Consider the following 19,077-nt stretch of genomic DNA (forward strand, 5'->3'; position numbering starts at 1 on the left):
GAACTTTTTCCTGTGTCACGTGGCCACCCTAGCTACGTTGGAAACTGGGACTTCAAGTAGGCTTTCCAGCCCTCATAGTAGAAGTGGGCTAAGAAGGTGATTGGAAAGGGTGTTGAGTAAGCATCCTTGAGTGCCTGCCACACGTCTCTCCATAACTGGCCTCAAAGTTCCTTGAGGGCACCTCCCAGCTCTTGGCATGGGACAAGGTGCTGAATCAGTGAAGCAAGAAATGGCCAAGTTTCCTTTGGAAAGAGGGGGCTGGCCTGGCGCCTAGAGCAGCCAGCCTAATTCTGAACAGGGTTCCGGGAGGCTAAGTGGAACTGCTGCTTGGATTGGAGAAGAAATGAGGCAAGAGTCCAGATCCCAAAGAGCCAATGCGCGAGCAGAGGTGTGTCTTCAGGGCAGACAAGGGAGAGGAGGCAGGTGTGTTTTAGGACCTCAGCCAGGATGGGGCACAGAGCAGGTACCTTGCAGCCCAGTTCCTTCATCCTGGGAAGGAAGACTGAATGAAAACACAGGTGTAGTGGAAGGAGCTGCAAACTGCACCCAAGGGGCTGAGGGAGGCCTTGACGTAGTCGTTGCACCTGTACTTTGTGAAGGCAGCTTCCTTCTTGATCACCTGGGCTCTCACCCCCTATGCTCTCAGAAGCTACGTGAAGGAGGCAGGTTTGCACACCGAAACAGGTCCTTTTGTCATCTTCATGCTCAAAGGACAGGGCAGCTTGGCAAGATGTGAAATATATGGGTGAGAACACTTTTTTCCTTTAAAACATTATAAATCTTGTTCCATTACCTTCTGAAATTTGACGTTGAAGCCAAGCAGACTTTTGTTTCTTTCTGGACAAACTGTTTTGTGGTTTTTTTGTTTTTTGTTTTTCAGCCAGGATGCTTATAGGATTTTTTTCTTTTTATTTATAATTTAAGTCTTGCCAGATAATGTCTAGGAGTAGGGTCTTTGTTAGTTCATTCATCTCCCCTCCTCTCCCTTCTTCTTTCCTCCCCTCCTCTCCCATTTCCACCCTTCCTCCCTTTCTCCATCCCTCCCTCCCTCCTTTCCTTCCTTCCTTCCTTCCTTCCTTCCCTCCTTCCTTCCCTGTTTTTAACTTCTCTGGAACAAGATGGGTCTTTTCCATGATGCCTAGGATTATTTGTTTGTTTATAGCTCAGAAAAAAGATTTCCTATTATATACTAGATTCTTGCTTGAATGGCTTTTTTCTCGTCTCTTCTTCAGGAGCACCAGTTATCCATTTATTGGATCTCCACTCTCTGTCTTCCAAAGATCTCAGCTTCCCTTTTATTCCTTTCATCTCTATTTTCTTTGCATTCCATAAGAACTTGTCAAATTCTCCCCCACCTCATTATTGATTTGCTTTTTCACACTACCAGTTGCATTTCTTTCTCCTATTAATATGCATTTTAATTCTGAATGTTTCTTCTAATTATTTTTTTCTTCTTACAAAAGTAATATATATTTATTGTAAAAAGTTTAGGAAATACAAGTAAGCAAAAATAAGATAATCGGAACCACCATTATTTCACCACCCAGAAATTACATATCCTCCAGACATTTTTCTGTGAATGAATACACATATGTCATTTTTAATAATGGGTTCATAATAAGCACAATGTTTTACAAACTGCTTTGTTTTTACTTTCAAGTGTAACATGCCTGTTTCCCCATGCTATTGAAATAGAATAACATTGATATTTCACAATGTAATTTTTAATGCCTGTAATAATATTTCATTGCCCAGATATACCATGAATTATTAAACCAATTCCCCTTTGTTGAACATTTCAATTTTTTTCTCAAAATTATTGATACTATAAATTGTGCTGCAACAAACATTCTTGTAGCTTATCTTTATACACATCTATGATTATTTCCTACAATTAATTCCTAGGAGATGGTTAAAGGGCATGCAGAATTGTAAGAACTTTGATGTATTTGCTGCTGTATAGTATTGCTTTTCTGGATACCTTTCCCATGTAATCTAGCTCTCTTTTCATATCATTTTATTGCCTTTTCACTGCAACCCTTTCTATTTAAAGATGTTTACTCCTGTTCATAAAGACCATATCTTCTTATATCCTATTAAACATACCCATTTCTTGAATTCTTTTTCTGTAACCTTTATCCAGTCCTTTCCAGAGTTCTGCTCTTCTTCTGATTCTTCAGAATGATGTTTCCTTCCTCCCTCCCTCCCTCCTGCTCTCCCGCCTTCCTTTTCTTCTTTTCCTCTTCTAACTGGTTGCTAGTCAGACACTATTTTAAACCAGAAGCCCAAGCAGGCTACTTTCAGTGTGAGATTGGTTATTCTCTTTGGAGCCAGTATTATGTGTAGGGGCAAGTTCAGGGCCTGGTTGGCAGGTCCCCACCTGCCCCCCCCCCGAGTGCCAAGGTGGGTGTCCCTCCAAAAGTTCACTGGCTTCTGAAGAACTCCTAACAGTCTGTTCCTTTAACTTAAGCCAAACCAAAATGCTCCTTGGGGATAAGACATAAAAATAATTCAAGAATTTTGCAGGTCAGAACACCTGGATTTACTAGATATTTTCCTGAAGGAAGAATTATGATGAGAGAGGAAGAAGGAGGGTTTTAGGTCCCAGGCAGGGTGGGCTCAAGCTGAAAACCAGAGGCTAGGGGAAACCCTGGGCCACCTCTCATTACCTTGTGACTACCCAATGCATAGCCAGCCCTAACCTCCTGCCTTCCCTCTTGACTGGGTCTCCATGCTGCCCCTCCTCACCTAACCTCCACAGAGACACCAATTAAAATGCTGTTAAATTGTCTGCATTTCCAAATTTGACACTTGCACAGCAAGTGCTCCCATTCTCGAAGTTGCCCGGTTGGTTGCCTTGGACATCACGTGACAACTGCTCCTTTGGTATTTATGTGTGAGGGCTTGGTAGGATAAATCTGAAAGCCAATATAATTAACCCCTTCATAAGTCATCTCCCTCCTCTTCTTCCTTAGTCAATTGCCCATGTGTGTTCCTCAGCCCCCTGTTCTTCATCCCCTCTCCAGGGCTGGCATCCTCCCTCCCCCAGGCTTTGCACATGGCTTGGGTCCCCGTGTCTGCTTAGTCCAACAATTGTGACTGACTCAAATGATCAGTTCAGCTCAATGACCACCTCAAAAGGGCAAGAGTCACAGGATGGAACATTACACTGCCAGTGGGCCTTGCCCTTGGCCCATCTGCTTCAGTAGAGGACTTGCTTGAGGCCCCGCAGCTCTTCAGTGTGTGTTATTTGTTGTTTTTCCCTTGCTGCTTTTAATATGTTTTCTTTATATTTAATTTTGGATAGTTTGATTAATATGTGTCTTGGCGTGTTTCTCCTTGGATTTATCCTGTATGGGACTCTCTGTGCTTCCAGGACTTGATTAACTATTTCCTTTCCCATATTAGGGAAGTTTTCAACTATAATCTCTTCAAATATTTTCTCAGTCCCTTTCTTTTTCTCTTCTTCTTCTGGGACCCTTATAATTCGAATGTTGGTGCGTTTAATGTTGTCCCAGAGGTCTCTGAGACTGTCCTCAGTTCTTTTCATTCTTTTTTCTTTATTCTGCTCTGCAGTAGCTATTTCCACCATTTTATCTTCCAGGTCATTTATCCGTTCTTCTGCCTCAGTTATTCTGCTATTGATCCCATCTAGAGTATTTTTAATTTCATTTATTGTGTTTTTCATCGTTGCTTGGTTCCTCTTTAGTTCTTCTATGTCCTTGTTAAATGTTTCTTGCATTTTGTCTATTCTATTTCCAAGATTTTGGATCATCCTTACTATCATTATTCTGAATTCTTTTTCAGGTAGACTACCTATTTCCTCTTCATTTGTTAGGTCTGGTGTGTTTTGACCCTGCTCCTTCATCTGCCAGTACTGGCAGGTCCCAGTACTGCCACTGAAGAGCCTTCTGGGCTCTGAGTCTGGACTCTCTCCACTGTGCCATGCCTTAGAAAATCCAGAATTGGATGGATCGCCTGCTGCATGCCTTAGGGAGCGTAAGTTCAACCAGTACCACTGGCTCTAACAGGAAGAGGAGACAGAGGCTAATGAACAGATTTCAGGGACCTCAGGAAGCCCAACATGGCCTCATGTCACCAATTTATACTCAACATTCAACAAGCATTTACTGATTGATTATTATATCCTAGGCCCTGAGCTACCAACTGCAGCTGTTGCAGTGAACATGGTTCTGCTTCTAAAAGAGATAAGACGAGTTCCTGAATACTTCCTTACTGTAAGGCAGGTTACTTACTTTAACCTTATATTCCAAAACTTCAGGGAAAGTCCAGCTTTCAGTGAACAAACATTCTGTCCTAAGTGTCCCACATATGTTGATCAAACCAAATTTCCCAGTTTGAAAATCAGAAAACAGAATCACCCTAACTTTAATACGAAGCAGGGTGAGATGAGTCTTAGGTGAGGTACAAAAAAAATGTTGGGTGCGTTGTGCCTGATTGGGCAACAGAGAAGGCTTCAGGGAGGGTCCGTTGGAGCTGGGCCATGAAGATGGGCAGGGCTTTGCCAGGAGGAGTGGGGAAGAGGACTCCTTTGGGCAGAGGGGATGACAGATGAGGGGCAGCTGGAAGGTGGCACAGGGATACTAAATAACTGGACCAGGGCACAGGGCTCAGAGAACTGAGAAATAATGTCAGGGAGAAAGTGAGGGCAGGACCACCGCAGGCGCTGATCAGAATAAGCCATCAAAGGTCTTTATTGAATGAGGCAGCCGAGGCAGTAATGAAGGAGTGGGTGTGTGGGAGGGCTCAGAGGGGAGGGATGAAGTGTAGAGGAAAGGGCGAGAGCATTGGGGGTGTCACCATTCAAATGCTGTCATTTACTGTTACTCATATTTGTGGTATGTTACACAGTAATCGACACAGTATTGCAGCATGATGAGTGAGGTGCAGAGCGTGTGGGGAAGTAGGAGGACACCGACCCCCCTTCCTTCGCTGAGCTTTGTTCCCCCCATAGAACATTCCCTTGTTCTTCCATGATCCCAGGTCTCCCCTGTTAACCCCTGGATGCCAAGATTTTTTCCAAGTAGGTTCGTAAACTCCAAAGTCTTCCTCTTTTATTTTTTCCTGTGTCAAAACTTATCTGTCCCTTGCCCTATGATCTAAGAACTCCAAATGTAAACCACAGTTCAATAGTGGTTCCTGGAATGTGGCAATGACTGCTTATGAGTCAAACAAGGGCCACCTTTACTGGATAACAGATATGCATTTTCAAAGGGATGATTGGAAACAGGGATAGGTCTTACATTCATTTCCTGCCCCGTGGCTGGTACAGAGAGGGAACACTGTGGATCACCCAGACTGTCTGCATCTCAGACACCTCGGCACGTGGGCGGGAAGGAGGAGACCCTTCAGCTTCTCCAGATTGCCCTATGTGTGTGGGGTTTGTTTCTTCTGCCCAGAATGGGTCTCTGCTCCAATCAGGTTATGGAAAGTTGGTGGAAATTATTCCCATATGGAGGAGGGAGAGCTGCTGTGAGTCATGGTTGACTCTCTACATTGATCTGCAAGGTATTGACTCCAAGACAAACCCCATGTGCTCACGCAGACATGTTTACCCTGTGCGGGAGGAAATGCAGGCCCCCGTGTCCTGGACTGTGCGGGTGTGTCTGTGAACCATCTGGAGAAAACAAGAAAGAAAGAACCCCTGCTTGGCAGCTTCATCTTTTCCTCCTTTTTTTCGGGATTGGTTTATCCTTCTTGGCTTTTCATAACGGTGGTCCCGCCTCGTAACTGCTGTGTCCCTGTTGGTGCAGGACAGAGTGGGCTCCACCGTGGACAGGCCCCTTTGTCTGGCTGCCATCTCGCCTCCCAAGGGGGACCAGATGTCCCCTGGTTTCCCTCTTGCTTCTTGGAAGGTCAGCTCAGCCTATAGGCTTGTCTGCAGGTGAGAATATTCCTCCAGGAGATAACAGCTCTTGTCTTCCATTAGGTTATTGCTTCTGTCTGTCTGTCTGTCTCTCACACACACACTCCGGGTGTGTGCTTCTATCATTCATGATAAAGGCCACTCTGTCTTTCCAGTCTTATTTTACAGTTGTCTCTGCCAGAACAACAGACTCTGTGAAACTGTGGTCTGGAGGGAGCACCACCATTTCATTCTGTTAGCAAAAACCATTCCTGAGCTGTCTTGAATTCTTAAAAGGAACTTTATGAAAACTCAGGGATGTCTGGGCAACTTGTGAACACAAGTGGAAAATCTGCTTGTTCTCCCCCAGAGGGGCCCTTACTAATATCCTTTAAGCAACAGGGGTCATGGGTCCCAAGCAACAGGACCCATATCTGCAGAGGCCAGAATGCCTTTGGGAGAGCCCTCTGCCACATCCCCCTGGACAATCTTCCTGTGCTGACGCAGGCTCCTTCCACATCTCACTTCTCTGCTCCTTCCTACCGCACTCACCATTTGCTACTAGATGTGTTCCAAAAGGTTGCACCCTCTAGGAGCCAGCTTCCTCCAGGCTCATCCTGCAGACCTTGGGACTAACAGATGTCATCAATAATTGTTTATATATTTCAATACGCATTTGGAAAATTTCCAGAACTGTTCCTGGACTTTTATATCAGTGCTTAAGTGTTTATGTCTCAGCCTTTCTTTGTGATTTGGTATTTCGGAATGTCTAATTTTTAGAATCTTGGTGGTTATTCAAATATTCATTCATATATTTTCTCTTCCCTTTGTGGTTCAGCTGTGCAAGCTAGTTTTGTCCTACAGAGTTATTTAATGGCAACACATTCTATTTTTCAGATTAGCTGAACTTCTCAAGCCAGGAATTTCCATCAGACCAGAAGGCCCTTTATTGATGACACCTTTGTGAACTGTGAGGGTGGTTTGTCATTTGCTCCTGGAATTATGGCTGGCACACCAGTCTGTGAACATTTAAAGACAGAAATGGTGAATCTGTATATCTGTCAATTAGCAGACTTGACAGCTTACCTGATAAACTAAGTCTTTTCTTTCTTCACCTTGCTTTTCCAACTCTGTGAGGGTCAGAGTAAAGGGGGTCAGGAGGTATAGCCCAGATCCATGGCTCCCCAATCTCCCCACAGCCTCAACCCTGGGAGATGAAAGACATAGAGAAATGTGCAGATAGGTGAATTGGGAGAGGCTGGACTTCCTTTCAAGGCAGAACCCCTTCTGGACAGGCCACAGAGGTCTCCAGGCACTCAGCTCTGAAAGTACAGACACTCGATAAAAATCAGCAAGCTCTGAAGGCTGACTCACACCAACCAAACTTACAAGGGACTGATTTATAAACCAGAGCTTAAATGCTGGTGTATCTGGAGAGAGAACCCTGGTGGGACGGCTGGTCCTGGCCACTGGCTCAGGCCACTGGTGGGTGGTATCTCTGGTGGATGGTATCCTCAGGAGTCCAGCTCTCAGCCCAGAAGATTCCTTGATGAACATTGCATTAGAACAAGGTGAGATGCCTTTAGGCAGACCAAGGCATGCCCTGTTTCCATACTACAGACATTTTGATCTTAGGAAGTGAGTCTTTCACTGAAAATCGGAGCCCCACTCTGTCAGGCAGTCCTGGGAGTACCTGGGCAGATATTTTTACTTTCCAACTCACCCTGTCTGTCACCAGATGCATCTGCCTTCCCATTAGGACTGGAGGACTCGGTCTAGTTATTGACGATCACACTTATCTTAGAGTGAGTTTTCATTTGGATGTTCCTGGGACATTTTAGGAGGGCCCCTCAGCTCCTTGGTGAGCTCTAAAAGACACATTTATCTCAGCCTCGCCAACCTAGCTCACATGTGAGTCTCCGTGGGGGCTTCATGGATGCTCAGTTCTCCTAACTTCACTGTCAGTGGCTGACCATTTCCAACCTGGTCACCAGATACTGGGATTCTGTGTGCCACATTCAGGGCTTGTAGTTCCCTTTGTGTGAACTCTGCTTCTCAGCAAGAAGGTCAGAATCCCAACCTTCAGCAGGTGAGGAAGATGGTGGTCTTGATGCTGTCTGTAAATCCAGGCTTCCAGTTCTAGCACCCCAATCTCACAGGGTACATCCTGCTAAGTTTCTTGCATAGCATTTTTTAAATGATCCTTAGCAGAGGAGGGAACAAGACTCAGTAATTCAAGGAGTTAATTGTCAGTCATCCCTGTTTGACTCTCAGTGCTTTGCAAGGTTTTCCTGACAACAGGTGTGTCCTTGTGATAAGCTTTCCTTGGGCCACGAGGAAGATGAGAAAGTATACTTGTTCACTCAAGTGATGGAGGAATGGATTCGGTCACCAGGTGTGACCTCAATGACACTTAACCTTCCTTCCCTCTCTTCTCCTTCCCAGATTGTCATTGAAGATATTGGGAACAAAAGAAAATATGATTTCCCTCTTAACCGCTGGCTGGCCTTGGATGAAGACGATGGCAAAATTCAGAGGGATATCTTAGTGGGCGGAGCTGAGACCACAGGTAGAACGGAAGAAAGGGGAGGCCCAATTGGCTAATATTTCACTTTCTGCCTGAAGGTCAGTGTTCTCATCTGTGGGTCTGGAGGCCTACAATCAAGTGGGAAGCAACCATGTCTTTAGACAACATTCCTCCTGCCCCTGAAAGTGTTCTGTCCCCCCGGGCTGGAGTCTGGGGTTCTACTGATACCAGAGGTGATGGGGAGGCGCCCCTGAGCAGACACTGACTTCCCAGGGCAAGAGAAGTTATCCACAGGATGGAGCCAGGATGTGAACTCCCAACACATGTGGATGTTTATGAGGATGTTGACCAACTCTTACCTCCTCCTACTATTGAGTGCTTCTTATATGGCAGACTCTCTCTAGGCACCTGACTCATGTCATCTCCTCTAATACTCACAACAACCCTATAGTATGGGAATGGTTACTGTTCCCATTTCATAGTAGAGGAAACTGAGTCACAAGTTAAGTGACCTGTTCAAGGTCACACAGCTGATAAGTGACAAATCCAGGATTTGGTCTGCCTCCTAAATCTCTACCCTGTGTGAGTTCCATGGAAAACCTGAAGCTCCCAGCATGGAAGTTCATAGATGTTCCAGAATATCAATGTTGGTGAACACACACAGCTGAGAACGTGCTCTGGGACAGACCCTCCCATGGCTCCCACTGCACAGAGAATGAGTCCAAGTTCTGAGGTATAAGATAAAATTGCTCCACGATTGGGCTCCAATTGACCATTTCAGCAGCATCTTTCAACATCTTCTACTACCACTTCCACACACACACTCCCTCTCCCTCCCCCGATCTGCACACCTTTCACTCTTTCCCACACCTACCTCCTCTCCCCGCTCCTCCCACCTCACCCACATGCCTTCCCTCTCCCCTCCCCTTAGCTGCTGGCCTTACTCTTTCTCTTTGGAATATGCTTTCTCCTCAGCCTGTGATGCCATTTCTCTTCTTTCTGCTTCTCAAATTCCTGCTTCCAGTCACTTCCTCTGAAACTTTCCCTACCCCCTCTAGACAGAGCCATCTCTCCCTTCTCTTGCTCCAGACATTTTGGGAAGAACGTGATTGCTATTGTTTAGGAAACCAAATGCTCCTCTGCTCCAGTGCTTTTCAACCATGGCATTATGGCGCCTTGGCCTGGGTGAGGGGCGCCACATTGTCGGGTGTGTCACGACTTTGTATTCTATAGTTTGCAAATTATTTACTTAAAACATCCACTAGAGCAGATTTAATATGCCCCCTTTAACTGTGTTACTATTAGTTGCTTCCAGTGGTAGACGAGGAAAAATGACAGTGAGAGGCTGGAATTGCTGACAACCTAGGCTATGGCAGTATGTCTAGTGTGAGAATACCATCTGTCCATGTGTTGTGAAGTAAAGCTGGACACCCACTCTTTGAGGGCAGTGGCTATTCCTTTTTATCTTCATAGTCTCCCAAGGCCTGTCATAGAGTAAGCACTCAGTAAATGTTTGTTGAGCAAGGGAAGGTGCGAATGTATGAATGAATAATGTGTCCATGTAGTTGCATGTGCTATCTCCCAAAGATATTTTATTTCTCTGAGATCAGGGGATGGGGGTAGGATGAAAGGGAGGTGGGAGACTAACAAGGCTTAAAGTACCACTTGCCTTAGACTCTGGGACAGTGTGAAAAAAGGCAGACCACACCTTAGCAGAATTTCCTATAGTTTCCTGTTCAAATGTTTGTCTTTGGTGTTTTCCTTTAGTCTGTCTCATCTCAGAGTTTAATCTCCTCTTGCTGGCTCTTCCCCAGAACTCCATGTCCTCACATTGCCTTCTGACTGACCAAAACCCTAAATGTCCCAACCCACAATGTCCTCTCCCTCCCTTAATCTTCCGCATCCCACCACCTCAGGTGTTAAAGGAGGACATTAGTGCCCTCTATTAAGAGTTATGTTTTTAAGTTATGTGCAAAAGAGCAAGCTCCATGAATCAGATAGTCCTGAATATAAATCTCTCTTAATCGAGTTGACTATTATAATTAAATGAGACATAATAGAATTCATCTGGCAGCTATTAATAATATGCACATGGTAATTAGCATTAATAATAAGTACTATTCTTAACCAACCCAAGCTCTTCTTTCTCTTTGTTAGTTTCCTGTAACGGGGGCTGGCAGCTTCCTGTAACCTGCAGTTTGTTCCTAAACTCAGATGCACTGAAACACCAACTCCAAAAAAGATAAAGTGAAGTGGAAAGGGGCACTGGATGTCGTCTGGGGGAGGAGGACTTAGGGGGATGAGGATGTACAGCAGAGGGAGGGCCTAGGGAGGTGTGGCCAGGTGGGGGAGAAGGTGGGTAGGATATTGTTGACAGCTTGCACTGAACCCTCTCCTTCCCCCTGTTGTTTCCATACCAGCCATCTCATATACTGTCACCGTCTTCACTGGGGATGTCCGGGGTGCTGGGACCAAATCCAAAATCTACCTGGTCATGTACGGGGCCAGAGGGAATAAGAACAGCGGGAAAATCTTCCTGGAGGGTGGTGTGTTTGACCGTGGCCGCACAGACATCTTCAACATCGAGCTGGCTGTCCTCCTCAGCCCATTGAGCCGGGTCTCCATTGGACATGGCAATGTGGGAGTCAATAGAGGCTGGTACTGTGAGAAGGTAAGGGAGGCCGGGGAGGACGCTGCCCTGATTCAACCCTTCTCTTTAACTTGCAAATACAAACTCTAATCTGAATCCTACTTCCTATTTCCTTTGCACCAGTTACAAAGTACATGAGAAATCCCTCTCACGGGGCCGTTTTTTTTTTTTTTTTATTCAAACAGAAAGTCACAAAAATTATAATCATCCTCATCTGTTCACTCACTCCCATATAATTAATGGTTTTTTCATCTTGATCTTTTGTTAGCACTTCTATGAATTCATCAGTCTTCCATTAGAGTTCAGAAAATGCTTATTCATTCAATTCAGCAGTATAGTCAGTTACCAGAAACCTGTACTTGTCAGAGTCTTTTCCATGAATTCCTTAAAGATGAAACCCTTTTATAGGAACATTTTTGCGAAAGCATCAGAGTACACCCAGAACTGTCTGTAAATGACAAAAGACTTAAAAATGGCCACGGTTAAAGATTTGATGAAATTTCATAATAATGCAATTGACAAGGAAGTTTAGTTATTTCTGAGATATACATTTTAAAGTAATAACTAGAATTATGACTTATAACATTATACCAGAACATATAAGATTTTTAGAAATTTCATGTAATGTCTGAAACATTTATATTAACATATTTCCATACAAATAACCTAAAGAAAGTTTAGTATTAGTTGCTTTTTTTGTTTGTTTGTTTGTTTTTTATACTGCAGGTTCTTATTAGTCATCAATTTTATACACATCAGTGTATACATGTCAATCCCAATCTCCCAATTCAGCACACCACCATCCCCACTCCACTGCAGTTTTCCCCCCTTGGTGTCCATACGTTTGTTCTCTACATCTGGGTCTCAACTCCTGCCCTGCAAACTGGTTCATCTGTACCATTTTTCTAGGTTCCACATACATGTGTTAATAAACGATATTTGTTTTTCTTTCTGACTTAACTTCACTCTGTATGACAGTCTCTAGATCCATCCACGTCTCAACAAATGACTCAATTTCGTTCCTTTGTATGGCTGAGTAATATTCCATTGTATATATGTACCACATCTTCTTTATCCATTCGTCTGTCGATGGGCATTTAGGTTGCTTCCATGACCTGGCTATTGTAAATAGTGCTGCAATGAACATTGGGGTGCATGTGTCTTTTTGAATTATGGTTTTCTCTGGGTATACGCCCAGTAGTGGGATTGCTGGATCATATGGTAATTCTATTTTTAGTTTTTTAAGGAACCTCCATACTGTTCTCCATAGTGGCTGTATAAATTTACATTCCCACCAACAGTGCAAGAGGGATCCCTTTTCTCCACACCCTCTCCAGCATTGGTTGTTTGTAGATTTTCTGATGATGCCCATTCTAACTGGTGTGAGGTGATACCTCATTGTAGTTTTGATTTGCATTTCTCTAATAATTAGTCATGTTGAGAAGCTTTTCATGTGCTTCTTGGCCATCTGTATGTCTTCTTTGGAGAAATGTCTATTTAGGTCTTCTGCCCATTTTTGGATTGGGTTGTTTGTTTCTTTAATATTGAGCTGCATGAGCTGTTTATATATTTTGGAGATTAATCCTTTGTCCGTTGATTCATTTGCGAATATTTTCTCCCATTCTGAGGGTTGTCTTTTCGTCTTGTTTATGGTTTCCTTTGCTGTGCCAAAGCTTTGAACTTTCATTAGGTCCCATTTGTTTATTTTTGATTTTATTTCCATTACTCTAGGAAGTGGATCAAAAAAGATCTTGCTGTGATTTATGTCAAAGAGTGTTCTTCCTATGTTTTCCTCTAAGAGTTTTATACTGCCCGGTCTTACATTTAGGTCTTGAATCCATTTTGAGTTTATTTTTGTGTATGGTGTTAGGGAGTGTTCTAATTTCATTCTTTTACATATAGCTGTCCAGTTTTCCCAGCACCACTTATTGAAGAGACTGTCTTTTCTCCATTGTATATCTTTGCCTCCTTTCTCATAGATTAGTTGACCATAGGTGCGTGGGTTTATCTCTGGGCTTTCTATCTTGTTCCATTGATCTATGTTTCTGTTTCTGTGCCAATACCATATTGTCTTGATTACTGTAGCTTTATAGTATAGTCTGAAGTCAGGGAGTCTGATTCCTCCAGCTCCGTTTTTTTCCCTCAAGACTGCTTTGGCTATTTGGGGTCTTTTGTGTCTCCCTACAAATTTTAAGATGATTTGTTCTAGTTCCATAGAAAATGCCATTGGTAATTTGATAGGGATTGCATTGAATCTGTAGATTGCTTTGGGTAGTATAGTCATTTTCACAATATTGATTCTTCCAATCCAAGAACATGGTACATCTCTCCATCTGTTGGTATCATCTTTAATTTCTTTCATCAGTGTCTTATAGTTTTCTGCATACAGGTTTTTGTTTTCCTAGGTAGGTTTATTCCTAGGTATTTTATTCTTTTGGTTGCAATGGTAAATGGGAGTGTTTCTGTAATTTCTCATTCATATTTTTCATCATTAGTGTATAGGAATGCACGAGATTTCTGTGCATTAATTTTCTATCCTGCAACTTTACCAAATTCATTCATTAGCTCTAGTAGTTTTCTGGTGGCATTTTTAGGGTTCCCTACGTATAGTATCATGTCATCTGCAAACAGTGACAGTTTTACATCTTCTTTTCCAATTTGTATTCCTTTTATTTCTTTTTCTTCTCTGATTGCCGTGGCTAGGACTTCCAAAACTATGTTGAATAATAGTGGTGAGAGTGGACATCGTTGTCTCGTTCCTGATCTTAGAGGAAATGCTTTCAGTTTTTCACCATTGAGAATGATGTTTGCTGTGGGTTTGTCGTATATGGCCTTTATTATGTTGAGGTAGGTTCCCTCTATGCCCACATTCTTGAGAGTTTTTATCATAAATTGGTGTTAAATTATGTCAAAAGCTTTTTATGCATCTATTGAGATGATCATATGGTTTTTATTCTTCAGTTTGGTAATACGGTGTATCACATTGATTGATTTGTGTATATTGAAGATTCCTTGCATCTCTGGGATAAATCCCACTTGGTCATGGTGTATGATCCTTTTAATGTGTTGTTGGATTCTGTTTGCTAGTATTTTGTTGAGGATTTTTGCATCTATATTCATCAGTGATATTGGTCTGTACTTTTCTTTTTTTGTAGTATCTGTCTGGTTTTGCTATCAGGGTGACGGTGGCCTGATAGAATGAGTTTGGGAGTGTTCCTTCCTCTGTAATTTTTTGGAAGAATTTGAGAAGGATGGGTGTTAGCTCTTCTCTAAATGTTTGATAGAATTCACCTGTGAAGCCATGTGGTCCTGGACTTTTGTTTGTTGGAAGATTTTTAATCACAGTTTCAATTTCATTACTTGTGATTGGTCTGTTCATATTTTCTGTTTCTTCCTGGTTCAGTCTTGGAAGGTTATACCTTTCTAAGAATTTGTCCATTTCTTCCAGATTGTCCATTTTATTCACATAGAGTTGCTTGTGGTAGTCTCTTAGGATGCTTTGTATTTCTGCGGTGTCTGTTGTAACATCTCCTTTTTCATTTCTAATTTTATTGATTTGAGTCCTCTCCCTCTTTTTCTTGATGAGTCTGGCTAATGGTTTATCAATTTTGTTTATCTTCCCAAAGAACCAGCTTTTAGTTTTATTGATCTTTGCTATTGTTTTCTTTGTTTCTATTTCATTTATTTCTGATCTGATCTTTATGATTTCTTTCCTTCTGCTAACTTTGGGTTTTGTTTGTTCTTCTTTCTCTAGTTCGCATTATAGGGGTCCCAGAACTTTTACACCTTTAGGTGTAAGTTTAGATTGTTTACTTGAGATTTTTCTTGTTTCTTGAGGTAGGCTTGTATAGCTATAAACTGCCCTCTTAGAACTGCTTTTGCTGCATCCCATAGGTTTTGGATCGTCATGTTTTCATTGTCATTTGTTCCTAGGTATTTTTTAATTTCCTCTTTGATTTCTTCAGTGATCTCTTGATTATTTAGTAACGTATTGTTTAGCCTCCATGTGTTTGTGTTTTTTACATTTTTTCCCCTGTAATTCATTTCTAATCTCATAGCGTTGTGGTCAGAAAAGATGCTTGATATGATTTCAATTTTCTTAAATTTACTGAGGCTTGACTTGTGACCCAAGATGTGATCTATCCTAGAGAATGTTCCGTACACACTTGAAAGGAAAGTGTAATCTGCTGTTTTTGGTTGGAATGTCCTATAAATATCAATTAAATCTATCTGGTCTATTGTGTCATTTAAAGCTTCTGTTTCCTTATTTATTTTCATTTTGGATGATCTGTCCATTGGTGTAAGTGAGGTGTTAAAGTCCCCCACTATTATTGTGTTACTGTCGATTTCCTCTTGTATAGCTGTTAGCATTTGCCTTTTGTATTGAGGTGTTCCTATGTTGGGTGCATATATATTTATAATTGTTATATCTTCTTCTTGGATTGATCCCTTGATCATTATGTAGTGTCCTTCCTTGTCTCTTGTACCGTTCTTTATTTTAAAGTCTATTTTATCTGATATGAGGATAGCTACTCCAGCTTTCATTTGATTTCCATTTGCATGGAATATCCTTTTCCATCCCCTCACTTTCAGTCTGTATGTGTCCTTAGATCTGAAGTGGGTCTCTTGTAGACAGCATATATATGGGTGTTGTTTTTGTATCAATTTAGCAAGCCTGTGTCTTTTGGTTGGAGCATTTAATCCATTCACGTTTAAGGTAATTATCAATATATATGTTCCTATGACCATTTTCTTAATTGTTTTGGGTTTGGTTTTGTAGGTCCTTTTTTTCTCTTGTGTTTCCCAGTTAGAGAAGTTCCTTTAGCATTTGTTGTAGAGCTGGTTTGGTGGTGCTGAATTCTCTTAACTTTTGCTTGTCTGTAAAGCTTCTGATTTCTCCATTGAATCTGAATGGATCCTTGCCAGGTAGAGTAATCTTGGTTGTAGGTTCTTCCCTTTCATCACTTTAAGTATATCATGCCACTCTCTTCTGGCTTGTAGAGTTTCTGCTGAGAATCAGCTGTTAACCTTATGGGAGTTCCCTTGTATGTTATTTGTCATTTTTCCCTTGCTGCTTTCAATAATTTTTCTTTGTCTTTAATTTTTGCCACTTTGATTACTATGTGCCTCGGCGTGCTTCTCCTTGGGTTTATCCTGTATGGGACTCTCTGCGCTTCCTGGACTTGGGTGGCTATTTCCTTTCCCATGTTAGGGAAGTTTTCAACTCTAATCTCTTCAAATATTTTCTCTGGTCCTTTCTCTCTCTCTTCTCCTTGTGGGACCCCCCTATAATGTGAATGTTGTTGCATTTAATGTTGTCCCAGAGGTCTCTTAGGCTGTCTTCATTTCTTTTCATTCTTTTTTCTTTAGTCTGTTCCGCAGCAGTGAATTCCACCATTCTGTCTTCCAGGTCACTTATCCGTTCTTCTGCCTCAGTTATTCTGCTATTGATTCCTTCTAGTGTAGATTTCATTCCTTCTAGTGTAGTTTCCTTCTAGTGTAGTTGTTGTATTGTTCATCTCTGTTTGTTCTTTAATTCTTCTAGGTCTTTGTTAAACATTTCTTGCATCTTCTCGATCTTTGCCTCCATTGTTTTTCCGAGGTCCTGGGTCATCTTCACTATCATTATTCTGAATTCTTTTTCTGGAAGGTTGCCTATTTCCACTTCATTTAGTTGTTTTTCTGGGGTTTTATCTTGTTCCTTCATCTGGTATATAGCCCTCTGCCTTTTCATCTTGTCTGTCTTTCTGTGAATGTGGTTTTAGTTCCACAGGCTGCAGGATTGTAGTTCTTGCTTCTGCTCTCTGCCCTCTGGTGGATGAGGCTATCTAAGAGGCTCGGTGGGAGGCACTGTTGGTGGGTAGAGCTGACTGTTGCTGTGGTGGGCAGAGCTCAGTAAAACTTTAATCCACTTGACTGTTGATGGGTGGGGCTGGATTCCCTCCCTGTCGGTTGTTTGGCCTGAGGCAACCCAACACTGGAGCCTACCTGGGCTCTTTGGTGGGGCTAATGACAGACTCTGGGAGGGGTCATGCCAAGGAGTACTTCCCAGAAGTTTTGCTGTCAGCGTCCTTGTCCCCATGGTGAGCCACAGCCTCCCCCGCCTCTGCAGGAGACCCTCCAACACTAGCAGGTAGGTCTGGTTCAGTCTCCCCTGGGGTCAATGCTCCTTTCCCTGGGTCCTTCACAGGGTCCTTTGGATTGTAACATGCCCATCTGTCTTGTCTTGCTGATGGTCAGGAATGGAGGCTGTTCTGTACTTGCAACCAGCGGCCAAACACAGAGTAGGTTATCCAGAAGCACTCAGTTGATGGTTGTAGACTGTCCTGATTCCTGATATGGTGTTCTGCTTCAGGTTTTAAATTGCTCAATCAACAAGTATTTTTAAATGCATGTTTGTATTGTGGAATATCTACGCTTTAAACAATATACATAATAAAAGTAAGATATAGAGAATGATTCAAAAAAACAAATATCAATTTTTCCTACCACTCTACTTAATAGAACATTTCCAATGCTTTTGAAACTCCTCTGTGTCCTTCCCCAATCATATAATCCTCTCTCTCCCAAAGAGGTATACTATTATGAATTTGGCTATGTGTATATTGTTGGTAACTAGCAGTTTACACTCAACATTATGTTTTAGTGATTATCTGAATTGATAAAAGGAGCTATAGACCATCCATTTCCCATCCATTCCATTGCATGAATAAATTCCAACTTATTTGCCCATTCTTCTATTGATGGACATTTTGGGGTTGTTTCTTTTTTTTTTTTTTTTTTTTTGGTTATGAAAATATGCTCTTTTTTTTTTCTTTTAACATCTTTATTAGAGTATAATTGCTTTACAATGGTGTGTTACTTTCTGCTTTATAACAAAGTGAATCAGTTATACATATACATATGTCTCCATATCTCTTCCCTCTTGTGTCTCCCTCCCTCCCACCCTCCCTATCCCACCCCTCTAGGTGGTCACAAAGCACCGAGCTGATCTCCCTGTGCTATGAGGCTGCTTCCCACTAGCTATCTATTTTACGCTTGGTAGTGTATATATATGCATGCCACTATCTCACTTCATCCCAGCTTTGGGGTTGTTTCTTGATTCTTGCTATTATAAACAATGCTTCCATGAAATTCTTGTACGTACATCTTTGTATAAATGTGCAGGATCTTCTCAGGATGGAAGTTCTAGGTCGTAAGGTAAGTGAATCTTTAGTTTCGCAGCTCAATTGTGTTTCCAAAGTATTCCAGTTTGTTTTCCAAAGTAGTTGCTCCATTTTATTCTCCTATCAGCCATGTATAAGAGACATCCTTGTCAACACTAGATATTGCTTGAATTTTAAATTTTCACCATTTTGGAGGTTGTAAACTGATCTTATTGTGGTTTTAATTTTTATTTTCATGATTACTACCTAAGTTGAAAATCTCTTCATTTCTTTTTTTTTTTTTTTTTAATGAAAGCTTCTTTCTTTCTTTCTTTAATATTTATTTATTTTTGGCTGTGTTGGGTCTTCATTTCTGTGTGAGGGCTTTGTCTAGTTGCAGCGAGCAGGGGCCACTCTTCATCACGGTGCGCGGGCCTCTCACTGTCGCGGCCTCTCTTGTTGTGGAGCACAAGCTCCAGACGCGCAGGCTCAGTAGTTGTGGCTCATGGGCCTAGTTGCTCCGTGGCATTTGGGATCTTCCCAGACCAGGGCTCAAACCCATGTCCCCTGCATTGGCAGGCAGATTCTCAACCACTGTGCCACCAGGGAAGCCCTCTTCATTTCTTTATTGGCCATTCATGTTTCCTTTTATGTAAAATGCCTGTTCATATCTTTTGCTGATTTTTCTGTTGACTAATCTATTGCTGGATTTATTTTTAGGGGTCCTTTATTAAATCTGGATATTAATCCTTTGTTGATAGTGTATGTTCAAACATCTTCTCATAGTTTGTTTACAGTGTTCTTTGAGGGAGAGAAGATTTAATCTAAAAGTAATCTGTCTTATCTTTTCCTTTATGTTTAATGAATTTTGTATTGTTGAAAGAAATTT

The 19,077-nt window shown here is 42.1% G+C and overlaps 1 protein-coding gene across 2 annotated transcripts in view; it reads left to right on the forward strand.

Annotated features, from left to right (window-relative positions):
• LOXHD1 (lipoxygenase homology PLAT domains 1) overlaps positions 1–19,077 on the forward strand; it is a 227,425-nt gene that overhangs the window by 46,064 nt on the left and 162,284 nt on the right. For both annotated transcript variants that reach the window (XM_057526953.1, XM_007197197.2), the window contains exons 7-8: positions 8,312–8,435; positions 10,814–11,064. In XM_057526953.1, coding sequence (XP_057382936.1) covers positions 8,312–8,435; positions 10,814–11,064 — 375 coding nt within the window. The remainder of the gene's footprint in view (positions 1–8,311; positions 8,436–10,813; positions 11,065–19,077) is intronic.

The sequence above is a fragment of the Balaenoptera acutorostrata genome, chromosome 13 (genome assembly GCF_949987535.1).
Source record: "Balaenoptera acutorostrata chromosome 13, mBalAcu1.1, whole genome shotgun sequence".
NCBI lineage: Eukaryota > Metazoa > Chordata > Mammalia > Artiodactyla > Balaenopteridae > Balaenoptera > Balaenoptera acutorostrata.